Below are 27,508 nucleotides of genomic sequence, written 5' to 3' on the forward strand. Positions count from 1 at the left end.
ATCAATGCTACGTTCTTCAACGGTACACCTTAAGGGTTCGGTAGCCCTCCACCGGGGCAGGAGGCGCGGCAATTGAGTAGGCGTGATGACATGGGATGCTGCAACTTATTCTATCGGACAAGATATTTACTGGTCTTAGTCTGGGATATGCAGGTAGGTACAAAAACCAATTAGATTCGTCACCGTAGCGCTACCGGTTCGGTTGTTGTTGCGTGGGATTATAAAAGCATTGATTCCAGTCATCCGCGGAAGAGTATTTCGTCGGGAATCGTAGACGGTGGATCAACGTTGATCGCGATCGTTCAAACTGCCATATCTCGCCGCAGATAAGGTCAAGGTGGAAAAACGGGAAAAAACAGTGCAATGGGGGTGTACAAAAAAGCAACGTTACAAAAGTGCACATTGCCGGTGAATAAAATTTAAAAAAATGTTCCAAGAAACAATGGAGTGTTAAATGTTTGGTGTTCTTGATGTTTTGTAGATCGTGCTGTTTGAATCGATTTCCATACTAAGTGCAACGTTTGTTGATCCAGCATCCTTCTATCAGCGAAGCAACGATGGATCGTATAGATATGGATACAACGGTGGTGGGGGTTTCAATGCCAGACAGAGCGGAAATGCGGCTAACGAGGTCGTTGGACAGTATGCGCAGCTGCAACCGGATGGAAGAATAGAAAGTGTGAGATATAGAGCCGGCGCCGGCGCGGGAGGTTTCCGGCCACAATATGGTGCAGGTAAGGGGTTGTCACCCTAAAATCTACATCGAAATCTTCCCAATCATTTAAAGTATTTAAATAAGGGATCTGCACATTAGACAATTGTTTTCCAAAAAATCTATCGTTAGTTTTACCTGAACTTTCCAAAAAATCAAGCATTTATATATTTTTTTACAAAAACTTCTAAATTCTAAGTTTTTTTTACGAGTTCTATCACCTTTGTCTAATTACACTAGTTTACAAAATAAAACGAAAGTCGTGAACTTCTGTCATCGACCAAAATTTTTGAAGCACAGTTTAGCGCTGATTACCAGGGATGCCACATATACAGATTTATCTGTATTATACAGATTTTTGAGCACCCGTACAGATTTCGTTTAATATGAAATACAGATTTTTTAGCTAGAGCGGCCATTTTATTTTTATATGGGATACAGATTTTTCTTCCAAATTTTGTATGAGATACAGATTTTTGAAAAGAGTGATGCAGATTTTTCAAAAAATTATCTGGCATCCCTGCTGATTACGAAACCGCGCTTCAAAAAAATTTTAAGTAGAGCAGTTTTTCAGTTTTAGCTCAATATCGAATTTTACAATTTTTTAAAATATGGAATTTACTAAAATTCAAATATCTTGCGTTTTGTTCAACCAATTTCAAATCTTTTTCCGTAAATTAAAAGCTGAATACAATACCATTCGATCATCTGAATGCAGGTTTTGCGTCAGATTAATGAAGTTCAAGATATTGGCGAGTTTTTGGGACAATCTCCTAAAATTTTAGCAAAATTTCCAAAAATATTTGAAGAAATGTTTTTTTAATAAGAAAAAAAAAACAATCTAAAAATTCTTTCTCAACGTTTATTTGAAATTTCATATGTAGGCGCGTTACAGTACAAAATTCAGCTCAATCGGAGCATTTATTACGGAGAATGAGATGTGTGAAGTTAGCGACTTTGCTTAAAAACAGAAATAGAATCGATTTCAAATTATCATCCTTGTATGGAAAGTCGAAAAAATTTCCGCTCTACTGTAATTTTTTCCTTCACGTTTTTGAACTCAGGGCATGATTCTACACCAAAAATGATCATCAGCTTACCGAGTTCAAAAATGCTGTAAAGTACCCGGATAAAAACTAACCATAGGGTATTTGGTGAAAACCATTCCTGTACCATACAGTGTACCAGCTACAATATAGTGTATTGTAATGGAATGGTTTGCTAAAAGCTTTGCACATTGGTAGCTATTATACATTTACATCCGATCTTTATGTAACAATATATTATACTGTTTTTCTTACGTTTGAACCATTCACTATTCCGAAACAATCTTTTTCCGTGCATTTTTAATTTTTTATTCATTTTATGATTTTTTCCGTGCTTTGTTTTGTTGATGTCCGTGACATTTTTGTTGCAAAGGAAATGAAAGAGAAAAAAGTGAATAAGTTGAAACATCTATTTAAAGTCAATAAAATGTTTAAATAAAGTGGTAAACCAGGTGTCCTAAGGACTGCATATCCAAGAGATATGGTGGGCTAGGTATGTAGAGTGCGATGAGAGGAATACGAATGTAGGTCAACCCGGAAAGACGCAGGCCAGATTACCGTAAATCAGTGGATGAGTTCAACACTATTCTTTCTCTTCTTCTCTCATGTGAAATTGCCTTGTACAACAACCGAATTAAATGCGATTTATCTTTGACATTTTTAACATAAGGACTGGACTGGACACTGAAACGACTTCTGAAATAAGTTCGTCTTCGCTTTTTAACCTAACTTATAATTGAATCGAACTTGACAGTTTTCTCATGAGTTGTTATGTACACATTTCATAGTTCAGTCAAATTGGAGCCTCAATATTGCAATAATGGTTAAGCACGCTGTAATGATACTTATGTACCTCGTCACCCACTTCATGCAACTATATTAGTGGTCTAATAACACTTAGCGCGCTAGGCATAGTTCCATCATGCCGCTCAAAATGTTGCCACAAATAATGCTTTGTAACCACGGAGACTTATGGGGCTGCTCCGCAGCCACAGTGGCTCCCAATTACTCCCGGGACAAGCTCAGTAACATGAGACCCCTCGAGCTGGGTCTCAGGGTCGGCATGCTACTCGGTAATCGGAGGGGCTTCGCGACAACGTATGAAAAACCAAGGAACTTTCACATTTTTAAAACAATTTATTTGAAACCTAGTGTGGCGTGTGGGTGTGGGTGTACATTTTTGTGTGGCGTGTAAGCGAGACGTGGACAATGGAAGGTGTACTCACTACCGTTGCTGCAGATGCTTCTTCGCTTCGTCGCTTTGGCCCACACGGCTGCTCCTGCACTACCGTGTGGCCGGTATTTCGCCGCCGGGGCAGCTTGGGAACGGTGAATGGCAGTATTTGTCGGGCTTAGGCCGGTACTCTACCGGCAGGGACCAGCGGGCGTTGCTGGGTGGTGTCGGGCGATCAGGCGTCTTCCCTCGTAGACACGATCGGCCGGCCGTGGCATGGCCAGCTTGGACGGCCGAGAGGGGAACTCCTCCTTGACACTTAAGGCCAATGGCCTGAGGAGATCGTCCTGAATGGACGATGGCGAATCCTTGGCTATTAGGCTCGGAAGCCATATTGACTTCCGAGCCGCCGTGTGTTGACCGTTCTATTAAAACGGATACGAGGTCCTAAATAAAGGAATTAGAGGTTTCCGTCAGGGTGGTCCTCAGGCGAATACCAGACCTAATTACCTGAACGGAGGCAGCTCCCTTATCCAGCCCCAAGGAAGGGGGGGGGGTTAATAATTTCACTGCACTTTCAACTGGTCTTCACACACGGACGCCTTTATAATATCTGACCAAATCTTCCAAAATTGAAGATGGCAGCGCCCATCGGTTCTCATCTATTTGCCTTTCCCTTTAGCGACTGCCATCTTAGCACCCTTCTTGTACGAGCTCTCAATCTCCCTATGTAACGTTTTATTATCAACAGCGGTACGGTTACTCGCTAGGGTGTGCCTTCTGGTTTATTTATTATTTAAAAACGTGAATTTTCTCAAAGACAAACACTCATACACAAGAAAATCTAAAAACTGGAACCAACCGGTTACACTATCCACTACCCCGATGAAAAAAATGTAAAAGCACGAAGTGGTTTGCATTTTTTTTTGTTTACCAAATCACCCTCGGCTCAAACGGTATTGTGGAAGTGTAACAAACAATACCAACAATAAAAACAAACAAAATAAATATTTACACTAATCGCGCGGAATCATAATAATACTATACACTATAATACATACAAATTAAAATAATAAATTAATAAAAGAATAAAATAACAAATTAAAACGTGCACTACCAAAACATTCAATAAATAATAAATAACAAAAATAATCCCGTAACATGGGCAAACAAACATATTTACATTTTTACAAAAGTCGCAGCAAAACAATTTTACAACCCTATTTACAATATATACATTTAGATCGTATTCGATCTTTCGCTTCGGTGTACCCCTTGCGAAGGCGGGATTCACCGGCGGGCAAAATGTCACTTTGGTCGATGAATCGATCGACGATCGATCATCGGTGACAGATCGCGAAACGTCACTCATCGGGAAACGATCAGACGTCACAACATATCGGCATAATCAATATTTATGTTAACATTGATCATGCTGATAGATTATTGAATGATCTTCAGTCATGTTCCAACGAAAATCGGCCGAATTTTCGTTGAATCAATAGGGTAAGTACAAATTCATTAAAACATATCGATCTAAGTTCGATCATGTATTTCTTTGTAGGTGTATTGGTGTCGGCGGTGGGATAACATCCCAAAGAGGGTTGGGTGTTTTGCTGCCAGAGCAAAATCTTCATGGCGAAGATTTGCCTGCAGTAAACCCTGTAAATCCGGGGAATCCGTGCGAGCCATCTTGCATGATGCAAGATGCACTGCAGGTGAGTAATAAATCTGATTAAAGTGCACATAAATAATCGATCAAAACTGCAATCGATCACAACCAGTGATCGCAAAAGTGACTAAAAGGTCAACATTGGTTGACTAGTGGGGGTTTGTTTACCAGTCTTACCGTGATGAGTGCTGGTTTAACACCCCAGTTCCAGCTACGGGAACTAATGATTGTGATCGATTGATCCACAATCAAATCAAGTAGAAAGTTGTCTTTTCACAAATTTTACAAGAAAATTTTATGACACCTTTCCCACTAATAATGTTTCTCTTTATTTCTCTTTGCAGAACGATACCCTCAACGATTTCCCAGCAGGCGTAGGGACCTCAGCGGTGGAATTTTGGGTGGAATTTGCGCACTGAGCTCCGAGGACCTAAACGGATGACTCCTCGCCAGCTCATGCATTCCGCTCCCGGCTTCCTGCCTGGTCCATTACTAGGCTGTTCCGGAAATACATTGTGTATGTTCTCATTGAGAAAAATAAAGACATTTTCATGGTTTTACGCGCCACAAGACCCTTCTGGTCTGGGCAAAATTGTGTAATAGAATTTGTTGAAGAAATTTACCAATCTGTCTCTGTCAATTAGTGACAGGTAAGTATGAGTGTGCTGCTTTTCCTTAAATTTTTAAAATATCACAGGTAAGTTTGATTTTGGTAAGTATTATCACAGGTGTGTATAGTAAGTATAGTCGTATTATAATTTTAAAAATTGTCAAATTTTGGACGATCACGACAAATTAAAACTTTGAACCGAGAAGATTTCGGTAAATAGTCCTCTCGTTCAGGACCTCTTTTTTTAAACGGAAACCATTCGTACTTCCACAAATTTAAATCGGGTTCGCTTTTAGTGTGTGGTTTTAGACATTCGTGCTAAGCACGGATCCCTGCCACCTCCCGTTGGAAAATCCTTAGATTTTCATACTAACCGATCCTCCGATTACCTTTCACGAAATTTACGTTGGGGGCGCCAATTGTAACCACGGAGACTTATGGGGCTGCTCCGCAGCCACAGTGGCTCCCAATTACTCCCGGGACAAGCTCAGTAACATGAGACCCCTCGAGCTGGGTCTCAGGGCCGGCATGCTACTCGGTAATCGGAGGGGCTTCGCGACAACGTATGAAAAACCAAGGAACTTTCACATTTTTAAAACAATTTATTTGAAACCTAGTGTGGCGTGTGGGTGTGGGTGTACATTTTTGTGTGGCGTGTAAGCGAGACGTGGACAATGGAAGGTGTACTCACTACCGTTGCTGCAGATGCTTCTTCGCTTCGTCGCTTTGGCCCACACGGCTGCTCCTGCACTACCGTGTGGCCGGTATTTCGCCGCCGGGGCAGCTTGGGAACGGTGAATGGCAGTATTTGTCGGGCTTAGGCCGGTACTCTACCGGCAGGGACCAGCGGGCGTTGCTGGGTGGTGTCGGGCGATCAGGCGTCTTCCCTCGTAGACACGATCGGCCGGCCGTGGCATGGCCAGCTTGGACGGCCGAGAGGGGAACTCCTCCTTGACACTTAAGGCCAATGGCCTGAGGAGATCGTCCTGAATGGACGATGGCGAATCCTTGGCTATTAGGCTCGGAAGCCATATTGACTTCCGAGCCGCCGTGTGTTGACCGTTCTATTAAAACGGATACGAGGTCCTAAATAAAGGAATTAGAGGTTTCCGTCAGGGTGGTCCTCAGGCGAATACCAGACCTAATTACCTGAACGGAGGCAGCTCCCTTATCCAGCCCCAAGGAAGGGGGGGGGGTTAATAATTTCACTGCACTTTCAACTGGTCTTCACACACGGACGCCTTTATAATATCTGACCAAATCTTCCAAAATTGAAGATGGCAGCGCCCATCGGTTCTCATCTATTTGCCTTTCCCTTTAGCGACTGCCATCTTAGCACCCTTCTTGTACGAGCTCTCAATCTCCCTATGTAACGTTTTATTATCAACAGCGGTACGGTTACTCGCTAGGGTGTGCCTTCTGGTTTATTTATTATTTAAAAACGTGAATTTTCTCAAAGACAAACACTCATACACAAGAAAATCTAAAAACTGGAACCAACCGGTTACAGCTTAGTTTGTAAAACCCGAGGCGAGTTGTTAATTGAACCTATCGTTTGTTTGATGAGTTGCACCGGTACGATGTCATGCTACACGATAAGTTTCTTCTGCAACAACCAGCTATTTCATCAAAGAAGGCTCAGGCTAATTTGATTAGAAAATTGCAGATGTAAATAACAACAAATTTATTTTATTTTAGACACTGCGGCGGCTGAAACAGTTAATTAATTAACCGGAGGAATTGCTGGAGTGCTCATAAGGAATCCTTCAGAAGCTCCTCGTATATTAACGGTGATGAATTCTCCCAAAGAATTTAAAGCATTTGCCTTGAGATTTCCCCGGAAAAGACTGCAGGAAAAATTCTCAGCTTGAATTACTCTGAATTACTGAAAGATTTCGAAGTGGAAATTGATGAAAAATTCTCAGAAAGAGACATTGCGGGAGCGGTAGTGCTAGAAATTGCCAAAGAATTATCGCAAGTAACTACTGAAGAATTTCTCCGGGTATTACTCAAGCATTTTTTTCGCAGATTCTCCTAGCTGAATTCCAGATAACTCCAGGAATTTCTCCTAGGATTCATCAATAATTTCACCGGGGATTTCATCCGGAATTCCCACCGAAAAATCCTCCTGAAACTAATCCGAAGATTCCTACTCCTCCTGGAATTCCTCCGGGTATTCCTCCAGTATATTTTTCGGGGATTCTCGTAGGAATTTCGAATATATTTCCGAAAATTCTTCTAGGAATTCTTTTGGGATTCCTACAGGGATTCCTTTAGAGAAATTCCTTTAGGAATTTTACAGGGAATACCAACAACAATTCTACCGGGGATTTATCGAGGGACTTCCGCCAGGGATTTCACAAGGAATTCTTCTGGGGATTCTCCCAGAAATGGATTCCTCCAAGAATTCCTCCGATGATTCTTCCAGGAATTTCTCTGATGATTCCACCAGGAATTTATCCAGAAATTCCGCTGGAAATTCCTTCGGAGATTCCTCCATGGCTTCCTACGGGGATTCCTTCAAGGATTCTCCAGGAATTTCTCAGACGCCTCTTCCTGCAATTACTCCGGGAATTCCTCTGGTAATTCCAGTAAATATTCCTCAACGAATTCTACCGGGAATTCCTCCAGGGATTCCACCGGAAACTCTTCCAGGAATTGCACTGGGAATTCCACCAGGCATTCCTCCAGAAATTCTTCCGAAGATTCAACGAACTCCTCCTGGAGTTATTTCGAAAATTTCTCCCGGAAATCCTCCTGATTTTTTTTCGGGAATTCCTCTGGGTACCCCTCCAGCCCTCTTTTCAGGGATTCTACCATGAATTTCTCCAGGAATAACTCCAGGAATTCCTCTGGGTATTCCTCCACTTTTTTTTGTGTATTTTTCCAGGAATTCCACTGTATATAACTCCAGGAATACATTCGGGGATTTTTTCCATGAATTCCTCTAGCGATTCCTCCAAGAATTTCTCTAGGGCTTCCTTCAGGAATTCTTTTAGCACTAAAACAGCACTTCCACAGAGGATTCCTCCAGGAATTCCTCCGAGGATTCTTTTAGGAATTTCTTCGAGGATTCCACCGGGAGTTCCTCCGAAAATTTTTCTGCAAATTCCTCCATGAATTCCTTTGGAGATTCCTCCTGGGCTTCCTACGGGGATTCCTTCAAGGATACTTCCAGGAATTCTTCCAATAGGCCATATGAATAGAACTGAGTAAATACGCTTTACTCAGATCCTTGTGAAGGTTCACAGAGATTTGCTCCACGGCTTCACATAGATTTAGTAAAAAGTATTTATTCAACTTTATTCATATGACCTAATGGCTCTTCCTGAAATTCCTTCGGTAAATCCATTTGAGATTCCCCAAGGAATTCTACCGCGGATTTCTCCAAGAAGTCCACCGGCGACTCTTCCAGGAATTTCATTGGGGATTCCACAAAGCATTCCTCCAAAATTTCTCCCGGTCATTCTTCCTAGGATTCCTTCAGGAATATCACCGTGAACTCACCTAGGAATTCCTCCGTAGATTCCTCCTGCATTTCCTCCGTAGATTTTTCCAGGAATTCATACGGAGATTCTTCCAGCAATTGCTTCAAGGACTTTTCCTCGAATTCCTCTGGGAATTTCTCAAAAAAAAAAAAAAATACTCCGGGGATTCATCCAGGAATTCCTCCGGTTCTCTTTCAGCAATCTTTTCTAGGATTCTTCCACAAATTTCTCTGGGAATAACTCCAGGAATTTCTCCGCAAATTCCTCCAGAAAATTACCCAAGGATTCCTCCAGGAATTTCTCCGGGGATTCCTCCTGGGTTTCCAACCCAGCTATTCCCACCTGGTGTTATTCCCACCGAAGATTCCGAAAACACATCCTGGATTTTTTTTTTTCGGGAATTTCTCCAGGAATTCCTTCTGACATTATTCGGGGATTCCTCCAGGGATTCCGGCACGAGTTCTTCCGAATATTGCTAAAGCAGTTTTTTCAGTGATTCTTCAGGGAATTTCTCTGAATATAACTCCACGAACTACTCCGGGCTCTTTCCGCATTTTTTTGGGGTTCTTCCTGAAATTACTCTGGGGATAACTCCAGGACTTTTTCTGGGGATTCATCCGGGAATTCCATCAGGGATTTCTCCGGGAATTCCTTCAGGGATTCCTGCGGCAAAACCTTCAAGGATTTCTGCGGGAATTCCATCAGAGATTCCTCCGGGAATTCCTTCAGAGATTCCTGCGTCAAATCCTTCAAGGATTTCTGCGGCAAATCCTTCAAGGATTTCTGCAGAAATTCCTTCGGGGATTCCTCCGGGAATTCCTCCAGGGATTCCTCCGGGAATTCCTCCAGGGATTCCTCCGGGAATTCCTCCAGGGATTCCTCCGGGAATTCCTTCAGGGATTCCTCCGGGAATTCCTCCAGGGATTCCTCCGGGAATTCCTCCAGGGATTCCTCCGGGAATTCCTCCAGGGATTCCTCCGGGAATTCCTCCAGGGATTCCTCCGGGAATTCCTTCAGGGATTCCTCCGGGAATTCCTTCAGGGATTCCTCCGGGAATTCCTCCAGGGATTCCTCCGGGAATTCCTCCAGGGATTCCTCCGGGAATTCCTCCAGGGATACCTCCGGGAATTCCTCCAGGGATTCCTCCGGGAATTCCTCCAGAGATTCCTCCGGGAATTCCTCCAGAGATTCCTCCGGGAATTCCACCAGGAATTCCGCTGTGGATAACTCCAGGAATTCCTACGGGATCTCTTTCTGAAATTCCTCTGGGAATTGCTTCAGGATTTTTTCAGGGATTCTCCCAAAAATTTCTCTGAGGATAACTCCAGGAATTTCTCCAGGAATCCCTCCGGGAATTTTTCCAGGGTTTTTACTATAGATTTTTTCAGGAATTCCTTCGGGTATTCCTACAGCATTTTTTTTTTCGTGGATTGTGCTAGAAGTTCCACCGGGAATTTCTACAGGAATTCTTCCGGGTATTCCTCCAGCAGTTTTATTCGAGGATTCTCCCAGGAATTCCGCTGTGTATAACTCCAGGAATTACTCCGGGAATTTCTCCTGGAATTTAATTTCGAATTTCTCAGGCAATTTCTCCAGGAACTCCTCCTTGGAGTTCTCCAGAATTTCTCCTTGGAGTCTCCAGAATTTCTTCTGGGGTTTCATAAGAAAAATCCCTGGAGGAATTCCTGGACGAATCCTCGGTGGGAATTCTTGGAGGTTTCCTCGGTGGGAATTTTTGGAGAAATCCTCATCGGGTATTCTTGGAGGAATCCCCTGTGGGAATTTCTGGAGGAATTCTCGTTGGGAATTCCTGATGGAATCCCCGGAAGAATATCTGGAATCTCTTGTGGTTATTCGTGGATGAACTCCCGGTGGATATTCCACGAAGAATTACATGTATCCACTAGGAAATTTCTGAGGGCATCCTAGTAGCAATTCCTGGTGGAATCTCCGGAGAAATTCCTTTAGTTTTCCTGTTAGTAATCCCCAGCGGAATTTCTTGGAGAAAGTCCGAAAAATTTGCTGGAGGAATATCCGGAAGAATTCCAGGAAAAATCATTGGTAGGAATTTCTGGAGAAGTTCGCGGAGGAATTCCAGGAGAAATTCAGGAGGAATTTTATTAGGAGTCCCCGGAAAAATTCCACGAGAAATTCCCGAAGGAATCCATGGAGGAATCCCTGATGGATTTCCTGGGAGAATGCCAAAGGAATTTCTGAAAAAACCTTCAGTGGGAATTTCTGGAGGAATCACCTGTGGGAATTCCTGGAGGAATTCTCATTGAGAACTCGCTGGGAAATTATTCCAGTAATTTCTTCGGGAAATCCTACTGGATCTCCTCCTTGGATATCACCAGAAATTCTTTCGGGGATTCCATCTGGAATCCCCAACAAAAATTCCTCGAAGTATTCCTGCATTGGATTCCTCCAAGAATGCCCGTCGAATATTCCACCAGCAATTCCAACAGGGGACCCTCCTGGATTTTGTACCGGGGAAACCTCCGAGAACTCCCATCGGGGATTTTTCCAGGAATTCTGAAACTCCTTCTGAAATTCCCCCGGGGACTCCACCTGGAATTCCTCCGGGAATTTCTTCAGGAATTCCTACTATAGATTCATCCAGAAATTCTTCCGGGAATTCCTCCAAGGATTAATCCGAAGATTCCTCCAGGAATTCCTCTGGGATTTTTTTTGGGATTTTCTCCAGGAATTTCCTCGGGGATTCGTCCAGAAATTCTTCCACGGATTTCTCCAGGAATTCTTCAGGAATTCTTCCAAGGATTATTCTGGGTATAACTCCAGGAACTACTCGTGGAATTTCTCCAAGAATTCCCCTAGGAAGTTCTCCAGGAATTCTTCCAAGGATCCCTCCAAGAGTTTCTTTAGCGATTTTTTTTTTCAGGAAATCTCCAAGGATTGCTCTGGAAAATTCACCGTAGATGCCACTTAAAGTTCCTCGGGGGACTTTCCCTAGAAATCCACCGAGAATTTCTCCATGCATTTTCCGAGAGTGCATCTGGGAATTCCTCCGGAAATTCCTCTAGGAATACCTATTTGGATTCCTCCAGAAACTCTTCAGTTATATCTCCAGGAGTTTTTTCCATAAATCCTTCCGGAGATTGCTCCAGGAAATCTTCCGAATATTCCTTCAGGAATCCCTCCAGAGATTCTTCTATGGATTCCTCTAGGAACTCCTCCGGGGACTCTTCCTGGATTTTTATCGGGAATTTATCCGCGGATTCCTCCTGAAATTCTTCAGAGATTTCTCCAAGAATTCCTCCGGGGTTTTCGCTGGGGATTCCTCCAGAAATTCCTCAAGTCATCTTTCGGGGATTATTCTTGGGATTCCTTCAGGAATTTCCCGGAGGATTACTCCAGGAATTTCTCCGGAAAATTTTATAGGAATTGCTGGGGGAATTTCTAAGGAAATTCCTCCGGGGATTCCTCCATGAATTCCTCTAGAGATTTCTTAAGGATTTCCTCCAGGGGTTCTTCCGGAAATTGCTCTGGAGATTCCTCCTAGAATTGCTTCTTTGATTCCTCCAGGAATTCCTTGAAAGATTCCCCAGGGATTCTTTCAAGAATTACTCCAGTGATTTTTCCAGGAATTCCTCCGGGGATTCCTCCAGAAATTTCTTAGAGTATTCCTCCAGGAATTTCCTCGGGTATTTGTCCAGTAATGCCTACTGAGATATCTCCAGTAGTTCCACCGAGGACCTGTTCTGGATTTTTTTTCGGGATTTTGTCCTGGAATTCCTCTGGGGATTTCTCCAAAAAAAATTCAGATTCCTCCAGGAATTCGTATGGAATTTTCTCCAGGAGTTCTTCCGGGGATTGCTACAAGAATTTCTCTGGATTATCTTCCGGAGATTACTCCGAGAATTCCTCCAGGAATATCCCCGGAAAATTTCTCCAGAAATCACTCCAAAAAGTTTTCCGGGAATCTCTCCTATGGGGATTCCTCCTGAATTTGTTTAGGGATTCCTCCAGAAAGTCGTCCAGGGTTTCCTCCAGAACTTCCTCCGGAGATCCCTCCAGAAATTGTTCCAGAGCTTCCTTCAGAGAATCCGCCGGGGATTACTCCGGCGATTCCTTATAAATTCCCCCGGGGACTTCTCCTAGAATTCTTCCGGGAATTTCTTCAGAAATTTTCCGGGAATTTCTCCAGAAATTCTTCCGGGAAATTTTCCAGAAATACCTCTGAGAATTCCTCCTTGGATTCCTCCACAAATTCTTCAGGGATTCCTCCAGGAATACCTCCGGGTTTCCTTCAGAAATTCCTCCAAGAATGCCGCTGTGGAGTCCTCCAGAAATTCCTCCGGGAATTTCCCCAGGTATTCCTATTAGGATTCATTACGAGATTCCTCCTTTAATTCCTTCAGGAATTCCTGAAGGAATTCCCTCTCATCCTGAGATTTTGCATGGTATTCCTCAGAGAAATTTTTGAAGGACTTTCTGGAGGAATTCCAGGCGGAGTCCTTGAATAAATCTAAGGAGGATTTTTTTTATGAATCCTTTGAGAAATCTCTGGAGGAATCCTAAAAAAACCCTTGAAGGAGTATTTGATGACATTCCTAGAGGAATGGAAACCGGAGTTATTGCTGCAGGACTCCCCGGAGAAAATTCCTGTTGGAATCTCTGAAGAAATAAGTGGAGGAATCCCTACGTGAATCCCTGAAGGAATCCCTTGTGGAATAACAAAAAAAACCCTGTAGGAATCCATGAAAATTTCAATTATTTAATAATCCCTAAGTAATCACTGGAGGAATCTTTGGCGGAGCCCCTGAAGGAATTCATAGAGGGAAGGAATTCATTCGATGCAATCCCTGGTGGAACCCTTGGAGTAATCTCTGAAAGAATCCCTGAAGGAGTTATTGCTGTATTCTCCGGAGGAATCCAGGAGGAGTCCCTGAAAGACTTTCTGGAGGATTCCCTGAATGAATCCTGTAGAAATCCCTGAAGGAATTTCTGGAAGAATTCTTGGAGGAATTCCTGAAAGAATTTCTGAAGGAATTCCATGATGAGTCCTTAAAGGAATTCTTGGAAGAATTCAAGAAGGATTTCCTGGAGGAACCCCTGAAAAATTCCTGGAGGAGTCTGAAGGAATTTCTGCAGAAATCCATGAAGGAATTTCTGGATGAATCCCTGAAGGAATTCTTGGAGAAATCCAAAAAGGAATTCCTGAAGAAATCCCAGAAAAAATCCTGGAGCAATCCCTGAAGGAATTCCTGAAGGAATCCCTGGAGCAATTCCTGAAGGAATGTTCGGAGTAATTTTTGGAGGAATTCCTAAAGGAATCCGTGGAGGAATCATGGAGAAATCTTCGAAGGAATTCCTGGAGGAGTCCCTGAAGGAATTTCGGAGGAATCTCTGATGGAATTCCTAGATGAATCAATCAAGGAATTCTTGAAAAAATTCCTGGAGGAATTCCTGAAGGAATTTCAGGAGGAAACTCTGGAGCAATTCCTGGAGGAATCTCTGTAATAATTCCTTGATAAATCCCTGAAGGGATTTTTAAAGGAATCCATAATGGAATTCCTGGAGGAATCTCTGATAAAAATCCTGGAGGAATCCCTGAAGGAATTTCTGGAGGAATCCCAGGAGAAATTCCTGGAGGAATGTTTAAAGTAATTTCTGGAGGAATTCCTGAAGGAATCTCTGTAGTAATTCCAGGAGGAATCTCTGATGGAATTCCTGGAGGAATCTCTGTCGGAATTCCTGGAGGAGTCCCTGAAAGAAATTCTGAGGAATCTTCGATGGAATTCCTAGATGAATCAATGAAGGAATCCCTGAAAAACTTCCTGGAGGAATCCCTCAAGGAATTCCTGGAGGAATCTCTGAAGGTATTCCAGAAGGAATCTCGGGATGAGTTCCTGGAGAAATACCTGAATGAATTCTTGGAGGAGTTCCTGAAGGAATTCCTGGAGGAATCCCTGAAGGAATTCCCGATGGGATTTCTGCAGGAATATCTTCAGAAATCCTTAGAGGAATCTCTGGAGGAGTAACTGCAGTTATCCTTCGAGGTATCCAGTTGTGCTTTTCCTAATCATCATTATAAAAAACCATAACCTTAAACCATTTATGCCTTGTTTGGTCGATCAAATTTTTGTCGTTACTAAAGAACGGTGAGCTAAAATAACTCTTTTCGGATCTTACCGGAATTGGCTCCGAAATATTCGCCTATATACACTCATGTGGTGATTATCCTGCTGTTTGCTAGATTCTAGATGAAAAATCACGGCATTTGAACCGTCATATCGAGACTATACAAGAGAATCTGTATGTGTTCCCTGTGATTACCCTCCGGAACCGATTACATGTCCTCAGAGTTATATCTTTTAAGTATGCCTATAAGAGATTGCAGATCGGATCAATTTTTTTTTTAAAGCGTGTGTCAAATAAAATTTGGAACGATCATCATGCCCGTGTAAAAAAATGACAGGGCTCATCAGCAAATGACAACTGTCAGCTGTCAAATTTGTGCTTCCTACTTTTCGCTCCCCTGCGTAGCTCAACAGCTCAGCATGATCCACCTTACGATGGGTTGATGAGGTGCCTGGTTGTTGCAGTTGAACAACTTATCGTGTAGCGTGACATCGATGTGACACCACCGACGTAACTCATCGAACAAACGATAGGTTCAATTGGAAGCATATCTGGAGGATTTCCCAGAGAGAACTCTTGGAGGAACATTCTGAGGGAACTCCTGGAAAAATATCTGGAGGGAATTGCTGGGTAATCGCCAGAGGAAACTCCTGGAGGAAATCCCCATCCTCAAAATGATGTTCTGGAGGAATCTCTTGGGGAACTTACGAAAGAATCGCTGGAGAAAATACCCAAAGGAATCTTCGAAAAGAACTTCTGGGAATACCCAAAAGGATCTCCTGCGGGATTCCCTAAGTGGTTACATTTTACAGAATTCCCAAAAAGGTATCCTGGAGGAATCTCCAAAGGAAATTCCTGGCGGAAACCTCAAAACGAGTCCCCGTCGGAATCACCATGAGAAATTCCTGGTGTAATCTTCAAAAGGAGCTTCTATGGAATCCGCAAAAGGAACTCATTGCAACAAAGAATTTCTGGCGGAGTCTGCAAAGGAAATTCCTGACTGTATTTGTAAAGGGAAATTCTGGCGAAAGCCCCTGACAGAATCCCCGGCGAAGTCCCAGACGGATTTGGCTGGAGTTCCCCTATGTAATTCCCGGCGGAATCCTCAGATTGGATTCCCGATGGAATCCCAAGAAGGTATTACCAGAGGAATGCCAGGAATGAGTTCCCGATTCCTCATAAGGAGCTCTTAACGGAATCTCCAAAGGAAAACATGGCGGAATCGTCAGAGAGAATTCTTTGCCGAATCTCCAAAGGGAATTCCTGTTCTAAAGGGAAATCCTGTTAAAATCTCAAGACGGAATTCCTGACGGAGTCTCCAGACAGATCTCCTGGCGGAACCTTCAGAGAGAATTCTTTCCCGAATCTTCAGAGGGAATTTCTGTTGGAATTTACAGATGGAATTCCTGGCTGAACCTTCCGAGAGAATTTCAGATGGAATCTCAAGAGGGAGATCCCAGCGGGATCCTCCAAACAAAATCCCATGACAGAATTCCCGGAGGAATCTCGAGGAAATTCCAAGTCAAATCTCCAGAGGAAACTCTTGGCAGAATCTCTAGAGGGAATTTCCTGCGGAATCCCTAGTGGAAATATCTTACCAAAACCGAAGAGAAAATCCCAAAGGGAATTCCTATTAAAATCAGCTGAAATTGAGCTGAAAGGATTTTTGGCTGGATTACCAGGAAGAATTACAATAACATCCGTGAAACATCCAAATCTTTGACGTTTGTTTTGCTACTTTTCAAAAATGGGTTACCTTGATTTTCCATCCAAGCATGCAACATTTGAATTAATCACGCGCAACAAAAAAATGACAGTGCAACTCATCAAAATTACTCACCAAAGACGTTTGGTGATTTTACCAACACAGCTCCGGTTATCTGGCTGGTGGGACATGGGAGCTTAAGCTTCAACTGTTAATGCAATCAGAGGCTACTCAGACTTAGACGAGTTTAGGTTAGTTTGGCTAGAACTGCCATTATCGAAGGAACATGACGAGATAATATAACATTATATGGTTTATCTAATGTAAAACAATACAACATAACAAAAGAGAACCATTCCAAAACCATGATTAAATTTATAACCAGTAGTGAAATTACAGTTAAAAACAATATATTTACGATACATTTTATTGTTTGAAACCATACGTGTACCATACAATGTACGGTATATTAAAGCCCACGTATCAGTATTTCGAACAATTCATTTACAATAAAATGTATGGTTTTGTAAAAAAATATATATGGAGAAAAATATTTTTTTATATTGTTACGATACTTAACAACCCGTATAGTATATTGTAAAAATCTCATTTACAATTCACTGTATGGTGTCTAACATTACATCTTATTGTTTTTGTATTTTTTATTTTTACAGTGGTGTTTATTGTAACAATATGGTTTTAAATAGTACTGTTACAATACAACATTCGGTTTTTCTACTGTATTTTTTATTCGGGTAGTGTTATTCAGAGAATCAGTCAACAAATTTCCGGGAGTTTTGCTAAAAAGCCATACAGCGAAATAGTTCTGGCTCCCAAAAATTCTTGTATAAATTACAGTATACCTACATGCAATATGATTTTGATTGTTTTGCTGTAAAGTTCCACAATTTTAGTTTCGGTATTTTATGTTTTAGGTTGATATCGTTTTTGTTTTTAATGCTATCGAATATACCTACAGTAGGCCTGTCCACCTTTTCAAAAATGTTCTCTGATTCTTAAGTCCACCCCCATATTTTGATTGGCATTCTAAAAGAAGTAACTGGTCAAAATTTCAGCCAAATCCATTGAACTTAAGGGGTGCATCAAATCAATTTTGAGTTTAACGACTATTTTTGAACTTCAAAAAATCATAACTACACTAAAACTTGTCAAAACTTAATTCTTTTGGCAGAAATTAAAAACTATACTTGTTTGCTACAACTTCTCCGAACAACGTGTGCCAATAAAATTGAAGAAAACATGTGTAATTATCACATTTGTAATCGAAAAAACCTTAAAAAGTTGATTTTTTGATAGATTTTGTTCTGGAACACCCTAATATACGTAATAAGTTTGATATTTTAAAACGGCATCATATTCTCTCATGTTTTTTGGTTATTTGCTTCTTTGACACTAATGCTGTAGGAGTTGAGCAAAAATTACTAAAATTCGTGAAAGGCAAATGTGGCCTAAAAACTAGCTTTTTGGAGGCAACCACGCTGTGGCGCGAAATTGTACTGAACGAAGTAGCTTTACTTCCTTGTAGTTTGCCTTGGCTACCTCCTACCACGGGTGATAACAAACAAGCGTGATGACAGGTGTTGGCTGTCATATCAGTGCTGACGCGATGCCACTTTTTGCGCGCCAAAGCGTGATTGCACCCGAAAAGCTAGTTTTTAGTCCACATTTGGCTTTCACGAATTTTAGTAATTTTTGCTCAACTCCTACAGCATTGGTGTCAAAGAAGCAAATAACCAAAAAACATTGGAGAATACGATGCCGTTTTGAAAAATCAAACTTATTACGTATATTACGTGTTCCAGAACAAAATCTATCAAAAAATCAACTTTTTAAGGTTTTTCTGATAACAAATGTGATAATTACACATGTTTTCTTCAATTTTTTTGGCACACGTTGTTCGGAGAAGTTGTAGCAAACAAGTATAGCTTTCAATTTCTGCCGAAAGAATTAAGTTTTGACAAGTTTTAGTATAGTTATGATTTTTTGAAATTCAAAAATAGTCGAAAAACACAGAATTGATTTGATGCACCTCTTAAGTTCAATGGATTTGGCTGAAATTTTGACCAGTTACTTCTTTTAGGATGCCAATCAAAATATGGGGGTAGATTAGAGAATCAGAGAACATTTTTGAAAAGGTGGACAGGCCTAACCTACAGGTTACTTACGAGATTCTGTACCACGGCTGGCCATTATCTTAAAAACGTAACTTGGTTATTTGTCAAATTCTCTGCCTCTAGTAAGACATGTTTAGAACATCAATAATTTTCCAGCATTGGCATCAGTATTAAAGATATGAATCTTGAAAAAAAAATCATGACCATTTTTCGAGGAATTTTCCAGGAATTTTTTGACATCGATCAAAATAATACTTTATTAAAAATTTTACAAACATTATTTAGCATGTTTTCATTATTTAGCATCTTTACAAGATTACTTTATGGGCACCATAAGAAGTTTTTCCATAAAATTAACCCTAATATCCTTCGGATATTTTATTAAACATCAGAAAGGATTTTTTAAAAATCAACACCAAACAAAATATTTTACACTTTGCATTCAGAATTGTGATCGCTCGGAAGTTCTCGCACTCCAACTTGTCACCTTTCATGTAGATGGGGCAAATGACCCCTTCCTTCCACTCTTCCGGTAGCTGTTCGATCTCCCAGATCCGGACTATTAGCTAGTGCAGGCAGGTGGCCAACTTTTCAGGGCCCATCTTGTTGAGTTCAGCTCCTTACCAGCTGACTTATTGTTTTTGAGCTACTGGATAGCTTCCTTAACCCTCGAGCGATCGCGCTCTTGTAGTTTGTATAACACGTTGAAAAAATCTCGCCTTTTGTACTCAGCATTAGCGTGGTGGTGGGGGTGGCCAACCGCGCGACTGCCGGAAGGTTAACTTCCCTCAACGTTGATGTTGGCTCGTTATTGCTCGCTGCTGTAGTGACAGTCGTTTCTCCGGCTGCCTTGATCCTCCACTTCTGTGCTCTCCGCATCATTCAGGTGTTCGTCGTAGTGCTGCTTCCACCTTTCAATCACCTCACGTCCATCAGTCAAGATGTTCCCGTCCACATTCCTGCATAATTCGGTTCGCGGCACAAAGCCTTTGCAGGATGCGTTGAGCTTCTGGTAGAGCTTCCGTGTTTGAACACAGCAGTTCCATTTGTTCGTATTCCGCTTCTTCCAGACGGCGGCGTTTCTTCTCCTGGAAGAGACGGGTCTGCTATTTCCGCGTTCTTTTATATCACTACACGTTCTGCCAGGTCCCGTGCTGCAGCATAACCTCCCTCGCTGCGTTCTTCTCTTCAAAAATCTCTACACTCATCCTCGAAGCAACCGTTTTTTTTCGGCTTCGTTCCACATACCCAACGTTGGTCTCAGCTGCATTTCTGATGACTGCTTTTTATCGTACTAGTAGTCCTCTAGAAAGGCTTCATTGAGCTCCTCCCCGTCCGGCAACGTTGCCTCGGAATTCTGCGCGTATGCGAAGGCGACATCCGGTTGCTTCAGTCGCTCTAGGTTACACTGAAGTGGCCGCCGGTACCGTACGTCGTTAATCACGGAGAGTTCATGGCGCATTTTTTCCATCTTCAGGTAGTAGCCAGAGTCGATGTTAGCGCCACAATAGGTCCTGACGTCGATAATGTCGGAGAAGTTGCGTGCGCTAATCAGGATGTGATCGATTTGGGATTCCTTCTGCTGTGGTGATCTCCTCCAGGTGTAACGATAAAGGAGACTGTGCTGGAAATAGGTGCTATGTATAGTCATGTTCTTAGAGGCGGCGATATCAATTGATCGTAGGCCGTTTTCGTTCGTCTGCTGGTGGGCGCAGAACTTTTCCATCGTCGGTCTAAATTCCTCCTCCTGGTTTACCTGAGCGTTTAGGTCTACTAAGATGATCTTGACGTCGTGGCTTGGGCAGCGGTCGTACTCGCGTTCGAACTGCGTGTAAAATGCATCTTTGTCATCATCAGTGCTTTCGTAATCAAGAATCGATCCTTGATCTTCAACTTGCACTTTCTTTCGTCGATCGGGCACCAACCGATCACGCGCCTCTGCATATCCTCAGCTCACGTATGCTACCGTAGCTCTGGTAGATAGTATGATTACGTGATTCCTTCTTGACGTTCGCACCATGGATCCTGTCCGACACACCTCTTGCAGCGCTACAATGCCGAACCCGTGGTCCTTCATAAAGTCGGCGAGTATGCGGGTGCTTCCAACGCAGTTGAGAGATCGGCAATTCCACGTACCGAATTTCCAACCCCAAATCCCTTCTGTTCGCTGAAGTCGTTGCCGTTAGTCTCGGTTCGTATTACAGTAGACGTTCGGTCGATGCAAACGGTTTAACTGCAATGTTTTTAACTGCAAGTCCGATAACTGCAAAAAATGTAACTGTCAAAATGGTGCGCTGGGTTAGTCCAAATGAACAGTAGCATGATTTTTACGTTCATTCAACGTCAATTGATGGGTTGTTGACGTCTGTCAGACGTTGCAGCTATCGAAAGTTTACTGTATTATGTTGCTTATTTTTCGCTACAATGTTTGATACGGCTGGCTCGTAGTGCCGGACACCAACGGTCTACTTTCCGGAGGACCATAGAGCACAGTAACTGTTGAGCTTTAAGTCCTTCCCTAGCTCTCGATCGTCTATCAACCCCTAATATGGGGATCATCGATCCTCCTAGAGTACAGACGCTAAAGTTTTCAGAAGCAAACCCCCTTTCCATGTCAGTCTACGACCAAAGTTACCACTAGGGTTGGTTACCCGATCTTCCTAATCTTGCTCACAGTCCGGCCGGTACCATGTGAAGGTAGGGATAGAAGAAGTTTCTGGGCTGAGGCTAATGGATCTCAATGGGATCTGAATTGTGTAACATACCCAGCTTTTACCGTGCCAGGAACAGAGCCATCATCTCAGCTATCAGCTGGGACCTTTTCCCTTAACAATTTTTCGTTAGTAAATCTGTTTGTAGCTAAGCCAAAGGAAGTCTAGAAAATTTCCAATAGAGAAATTTTTGGATCGATCGGAAATCGAACCCTAACATCTTCAGCGTTATACGCTCGCGTTTATTGCTTCGGGTATAAGAACTAAGTGTTCTAGATCGTTTTAAATCTTCCTGAAGTATTGGCCTTTAAATCTACATAACAAATGAACATTTATTTATAATAACGACATATACCCACGAAGATTCACCACAAAGAATAGACACCCAGTTCAGTTTAAAAACCGAGCTCAAAGCTGTCTAAAGAATTGAATGGTCATTTGAAACGGCAACACAAGTAGCAACATCGTGGCGTCACTGCTATCCTGAAGTTCCCATGACGTTGTCAGCTGATGTATGCAGCGCTAGTGTTACCAATGCTAAAACAGTTGAACTTCCACACAGCTATCGTGAAAATGTTGTTCTAGCTTGGATGTATGTTCTAGATCATGCCACGCAGTTTAGGCCTTTAAATCTACTGACACAACCCGTTGATCGATCAAACAGATTCAAGAGTTTCATCGGGGATTGATAGATAGTGATCAACGGACATCTTCGATTGTTCAATATCAGCCTTCAGATCTACAGGCAAAGCTAGTGGACATGTTCTATGAAAACAGAGGTTAAATGAATAGAGCTACAAGCTCTTTGCAAATTTCAGATCTACAGGCATAACTTATGTTCTTGGAAAATCTTATGTGCACACGAGCTATGATGTAACGAGCATTTTATCAGCGATTGAATTAAAACCCGAGCAGGAACGAATAACTGACACATAGCTGCAGCATATCAAAGTTAGGTATCATACCAAGACAAGGTATTGGTCGGTTACCCAGGTATTGAAAATAACTTTTGGTATTTTGTAGGTATTGATAAAATACCTCAACGAGTTATTGGTTTGCTATTGAGGACTGCTTGAGGTATCATTCAGTAATGAAAACATCACTTTTTGCACTGAAAAATCGCCGATTTTTTTTTAGGTATTACCATACCTGACGTCATTATTCACGTGGTATGCTCAGAATACACACCAGTTATTATTTTAGGTATTTTACCTCTTATGCAGGTCTTCTTAATACCTCATTCAGGTTGTAAATATTCGGTTTCTCATACTTGAGTTTGGTATTCTTCAGCTATTTTCTCCTGTTCGGCTGCACCCTTATACAACCAAAACCACTGAGCTTTGATTTGTAAAGTCTCTACAATCTTAAGATTGAGTATACAACATGGAAAGATGAATGAATATCTTTTGAGTCATTTAGAGTAGTCAGACAGGTTGTGACTTAAAAATTTTGTTCTACCGAGCTATATCAGCATATCATACTTTATCCTCATTTCCTTTCTTTCCAGCATCGTCAGCATTTGGTGGTACTGCTGGTGGAGGATACGCAGGATACGGATTTTATGGCGGAGAATCAGGTGCATTTGGAACCCGATCACTCAGCGGTGGCGGTGGATCACCATTCGGGTCTGGATCGTTTTATAACCCAGGCTTGATCAACGGTGCTGCATCCTACGGAGGCCCTCTTGGGGGTGGTGCATTTTCAGGAAGTGGAACTCTAGGTGGCAATGGTGGCTCCTCGGGAGGAGGTGTACTAGGGAATGGTGGAGGATCGCTTGCAGGTAGATTTGCAGGAGATGGATCTTTTGGGGGTGGGTCGCAAGGTGGAGGAACCTTCGGAGCTACTGGGGGTAATCCCTTTGCTAGTGGTTCTATCGGAGGCCGATCAAATTCAGGAGCAGGATACATAGGAGGGCCAAACGGCAATGATCTGGGACCTGGATCGCTACACAGTAGATCACCTATTGGGGGATCGCTTGGTACAGGGGTTCTTGACGGAAGATTAGGCACGAGCTCATCAACAGGCAATAACGCAGCTCCATTTGGAACTAATGCATTTGGTGGAAACCCCCAACAAAGTTTCGGGTCAAGTCCATATGGAGGATCTCCTCGTTATGCTACAAATCCTGCGTTTAGTAGGGCGTTCAGTTACCCTCAAGTACCTTCAACATTCGGTTATTCTACACCTCGATCATTTAATACGCCCGCTACTAACCGCTACCCCAGCCCAACAAATAGTGGTAATGCAATCGGGCCAAATACTGGATTTCGGTCGAACGGTGGAGGCCTTGCCACACAAAGCCCAACTGCAGGACACCGTCAAAACCCTCAAAGCGATGGTACCTACGACTTCGCCTACCGAACTCCGGATTCCACCCGGCAAGAATCATCCGATGGCAACGGAAACGTACAAGGTTCCTATTCTTTCCGCAATGCAAACGGCAATCATGACCTATCTTTTGTTGCAGGATCAAATACGGGATTTCAACCTACGGGTGGTAGCCTAGCAGTTCCGAATGGTCTCGGACAAGGCAGGGCTGGCTCGGCCGTATTGCCAATTGCTGCGAGCGCTGTTCGAAACAATGGTAGTCCGTCGGTGCAGGGAAACACACTAGCAGCGAGAACTGGCCAAGCTGGTAACGGTTTTGGAAATGGCTCGGGTCAGGGTTCTGGAATTGGCCAAAGCGTTACCGGCGGTTCGCAAGGCGGAATAGGAGATGGTAGCCTAGGCGGTTCAACAACAAATCGTGGAAATGGAATATCAAATGCCAGATCCGGTAGCAATGGTCAATCCAGAGGAGGTAATTCGGGTGCCAATTCAGGGTTGACCGATGGGAGTTTAGCATCTGAGAGTGGTTCGAGCTTGAATCGTGGGTTCGGTGGTAACGGAGGCGGCTCCTCGTCAAATACAAACGGCCAATTTGGAGGGGTCAATGCAGGTGGAACTTACGGGACGGATGCAGGTCTAGTATCATCAAGAGGCAGTGGTTCAATCTCAAATGGATTGGCCAATAACGGGTTTGGTGGTAATGGAGGTGGATCTTCGTCCAATGCCTTTGGTCAATCTGGAGGAGATGGGGGGAGATTAGGATCAACGAATCCAGGTTTATCGTCTAACGGTGGCTCATCGTTTAATCGCATTTCAGGTGGTACCGATAGATCAGGAACGGATAGTAATTCAGGGTCGTCGTCTAACAGTGGTTCAGCATTTAATGGGGGAAATGGATCAGCTGGTTCAGGATTTGCTAGTAATGGGGGTGGTACCTTTTCAAGTTTGTACGATCCATCTGGAGCAGGTAGTTCAGGTGGAGGTTCAAGTTTTGGTACCCAGTCAACAGATGGTAATCTAGGGTTATCATCTAGCAGTGGATCATCGCTCAATAGAGGAAATGCCGGGTTTGGTGGTAATACAGGTAGCCAATCTGTTGGGGGCAGCTCAGGTTACGGATCAATAGATGGCAATTCAGGACTATCATCTAGCAACAGTTCATCGTTCAATCGAGGAAGTAGGTTAGCAAACGTAGGTTCCGATGGGCAATATTCGTATCCTAGTGGTGGACGGCAACAGAGTCTAAATTATCGGGCAAGACCAGGGACTGGCTTTGAAGCGACAGGAGGAAATGTAGCTTCGAAAACCGTCATACCTAAATAATACATTTATGATTCGATCCCATCACCATATGACTTTATTTGAACCAATAAATCCTAATGATTAGTTCCGCAAGCGTTTAATTATTTTGTTATCAAAGCTTCGAAGGCACATAAAGAGCGACTACAGAATTCTTGGTGAGCGTTATTTCTGCATCACCATTTGCATCCACTTTGATAGTCGTTCCAGTACAAGTTCCTTGAGAAACTTCTCCGGATATGATATCGCAATACTGACCCTGTGGAAGACATGTATGGTACACTTGCGTTATCGTGTCCTCGGAATTGTTGAAAACGATGAAACCCTTCTCTCCTCGGCAAAAAGCAAACGTGTATTTTGTTGACTGGATGTGATCCAACGGGGAATCGGCAACGAAGTTCTTGAACTGAATCATTCTCTTGATCTCTGGCCAGCGATGTTCACATACCCAACCGTTGTTACATGAGCCATTTGCTGGAAATCCAGGCGATAGTATAATCTGTACATCTGAATCTTGCGGAGGACCTTGATCAGAGTTCGAGAAATCATATGAACTCATAACTCTCGCTATGCCGTAGTCAGTAGCAAGCGTGAAAGCCACAGCCTGAATGTACTGCGGTTTGGTCTTATAGTTCAGGATAGAATCACCTCCAGCTCCATGACCTCGTTGATTGTCGTGGTTGTCTACAAACACAAGGGCCTGACTGGACGGAAGAAGTGCTCCAGATGAACCATTCTTTGTAAGTATTTCAAGGGCGTTTGCATCGACAGTACCCCGGAAAACACCTCCAACAACTATGCACCAGTTGAACTCCGTTACAACTCCGAGGTCGGTATATTCGCTTCTGAAATGCATAGATGTATTACACAATAATTTTCCTATATCTCACTGCAACTACTTACGCGGAAACTGCTTCACCGCCAAGGTCGATTACTTCTTGATAGATAAATGGCCTTGCACCAGGTGGAAATAGGAACATTGGGTTAACTGCGTTAAGTCTATCGTAGATGACTTTTAGATCTTCCGGCCGCATGTGTTTGCAAGCGTCCATCCTAAACCCGGCTACACCGAGATCAAGCAGATGGTTCAAATACCCGATAATCTGCTCACGAACAAAGCTATTCGATTGGTCCAGATCCGGAAGGGAAACTAGCTCACAGTTCCGAACATTGGTCGCGTTGTTGTAGTTGTTAATCTGACAATCCGCGTGGAAATGGGACCTGTTGAACGGTACACTCGGATAGTCCCTAGCCAATGGATCACACGTTGACCCAGCAGTGCCATACAGTGGTGATGAAGCCCCTGGAGCAGCCATATGATTAACCACAACGTCTACGTAGACTCGAACGCCTGCCTTCATACACCGCTTTACCATATCCGAGAACTGTTTCTCGTTGCCAGATCGTGATTTGATTTCGAAAGAAACCGGCTGATATCTTTCCCACCATGAACGTGAAGGCGATATCAGGTACTCGTTGATCGGCGACACCTGGACACCACCATACCCGTTAGGACCCAACACTTTCTCGCATTCTTCAGCAATATCGTCAAATCTCCACTCGAACAGGTGAACGATTCCCGAATGTCCAGGGAAGAAGAACGGTTGGTTTCGTAGAGTAGTGTTGAGGCTTTGATCCCTGATCAAATTGGGTAGACTTTGAGCGATACTCTTCATGGCAGAAGTTATGTTCGAAACTCTTTCAGTCATAGAATTGATTCTATGTTGAATTTCATTCTTGATGTCATTGGATATGTTCTTCCAGACTCCTGAATTGGCAGCGGATCTCGTGAAATTTGCAATGTCGTTGATTACGCGTGATACGTCAGGCAAATATCGGTTCACCTGATTGAATATCTGACCAGGATCGTTGCCGCCTTGCTTAGTCATATTGCTCAAAGAGTTTACAATCGAATTGAACACATCACTTGCGTTTCCAAAATTAGGTAGACCTGGAATACTTGGTATTCCTGGTATCTTGGGTATCTCCGGTACTCTCGGTATCTGCGGTATACCAGGCACGCGTGGTAGCCCCGACAACCCCGGTATGCGATTTAGCACTTCGTTTATCGCATTTCTACCGGCTCCACTGCCGTTATCATTCCCGTTCGTATTACTATTGTGATTTTCATTGGTGTTCGTGTTGGAATTTGTCGAACCACTTGAACTGGACGGTCTTGCGAATCGCGAAAACGCCGTTAGAGGATTCGGAAGCTGCGGTAATCTCGGCAGGCTCTGTTGCACAGTGTTCGCCACATCTCGAAATCTTGATGCAATATTCGATATGCGATCTACTGGATTTGCAGGCGTAAACGAAGCGTTGAACAGGGGGTTCGACAGCGAAAAGCCCCCAAATCCACTTGGACCGAAGCCAAAGCTCGGCAGTTGGGCATTGGTCACCACTAGAGTACTGCACAGAATCACCAAAAACCTCTTCATTACGATGACTGAGTGGGAGTAGTAATTCCCGAAGACTAATGAAAATGTTGAATCATTGTGGTCTTTTATAACAGACGTTGTTTTTACA

The 27,508-nt window shown here is 43.0% G+C and overlaps 2 protein-coding genes and 1 pseudogene across 3 annotated transcripts; 2 read left to right on the plus strand and 1 right to left on the minus strand.

Annotated features, from left to right (window-relative positions):
* The first annotated feature begins 41 nt into the window (after window positions 1–41).
* LOC109426589 (uncharacterized transmembrane protein DDB_G0289901) lies at window positions 42–25,078 on the plus strand. Of its 2 annotated transcripts, XM_029869749.2 has the most exons (4): window positions 42–408; window positions 482–734; window positions 22,863–23,768; window positions 23,823–25,078. In XM_029869749.2, the coding sequence occupies exons 1-4, from the start codon at window positions 364–366 to the stop codon at window positions 25,004–25,006; spliced, it is 2,388 nt and encodes a 795-aa protein (XP_029725609.1). In that variant the 5' UTR covers window positions 42–363; the 3' UTR covers window positions 25,007–25,078. The 2 variants fall into 2 exon arrangements, with proteins under 2 accessions (XP_029725609.1, XP_062709585.1); XM_062853601.1 differs by having other exon boundaries at window positions 22,863–25,078.
* LOC109621698 (uncharacterized) lies at window positions 4,396–6,697 on the plus strand (annotated as a pseudogene).
* On the minus strand, window positions 25,018–27,471 carry LOC109426588 (alpha-amylase I-like). The gene is made up of 2 exons (XM_019702120.3): window positions 25,886–27,471; window positions 25,018–25,827 (listed from the first exon to the last, which is right to left on the minus strand). The coding sequence occupies exons 1-2, from the start codon at window positions 27,418–27,420 to the stop codon at window positions 25,098–25,100; spliced, it is 2,265 nt and encodes a 754-aa protein (XP_019557665.2). The 5' UTR covers window positions 27,421–27,471; the 3' UTR covers window positions 25,018–25,097.
* Window positions 27,472–27,508: the final 37 nt, after the last annotated feature.

Source organism: Aedes albopictus, chromosome 2, assembly GCF_035046485.1.
Source record: "Aedes albopictus strain Foshan chromosome 2, AalbF5, whole genome shotgun sequence".
Taxonomy (NCBI): domain Eukaryota; kingdom Metazoa; phylum Arthropoda; class Insecta; order Diptera; family Culicidae; genus Aedes; species Aedes albopictus.

What these genes read in the sequence shown, in the direction of transcription:
- LOC109426589 (XM_062853601.1), top strand. Translation starts at nt 364, where the DNA reads ATGGGGGTGTACAAAAAAGCAACGTTACAAAAGTGCACATTGCCG. An exon ending in TACAAAAGTGCACATTGCCG is followed by an intron (nt 409 to 481) that starts GTGAATAAAATT and finishes GATGTTTTGTAG; the next exon opens with ATCGTGCTGTTTGAATCGAT. An exon ending in CCGGCCACAATATGGTGCAG is followed by an intron (nt 735 to 22,862) that starts GTAAGGGGTTGT and finishes CTTTCTTTCCAG; the next exon opens with CATCGTCAGCATTTGGTGGT.
- LOC109426588 (XM_019702120.3), bottom strand. Translation starts at nt 27,420, where the DNA reads ATGAAGAGGTTTTTGGTGATTCTGTGCAGTACTCTAGTGGTGACCAAT. An exon ending in GGCGGTGAAGCAGTTTCCGC is followed by an intron (nt 25,828 to 25,885) that starts GTAAGTAGTTGC and finishes TATGCATTTCAG; the next exon opens with AAGCGAATATACCGACCTCG.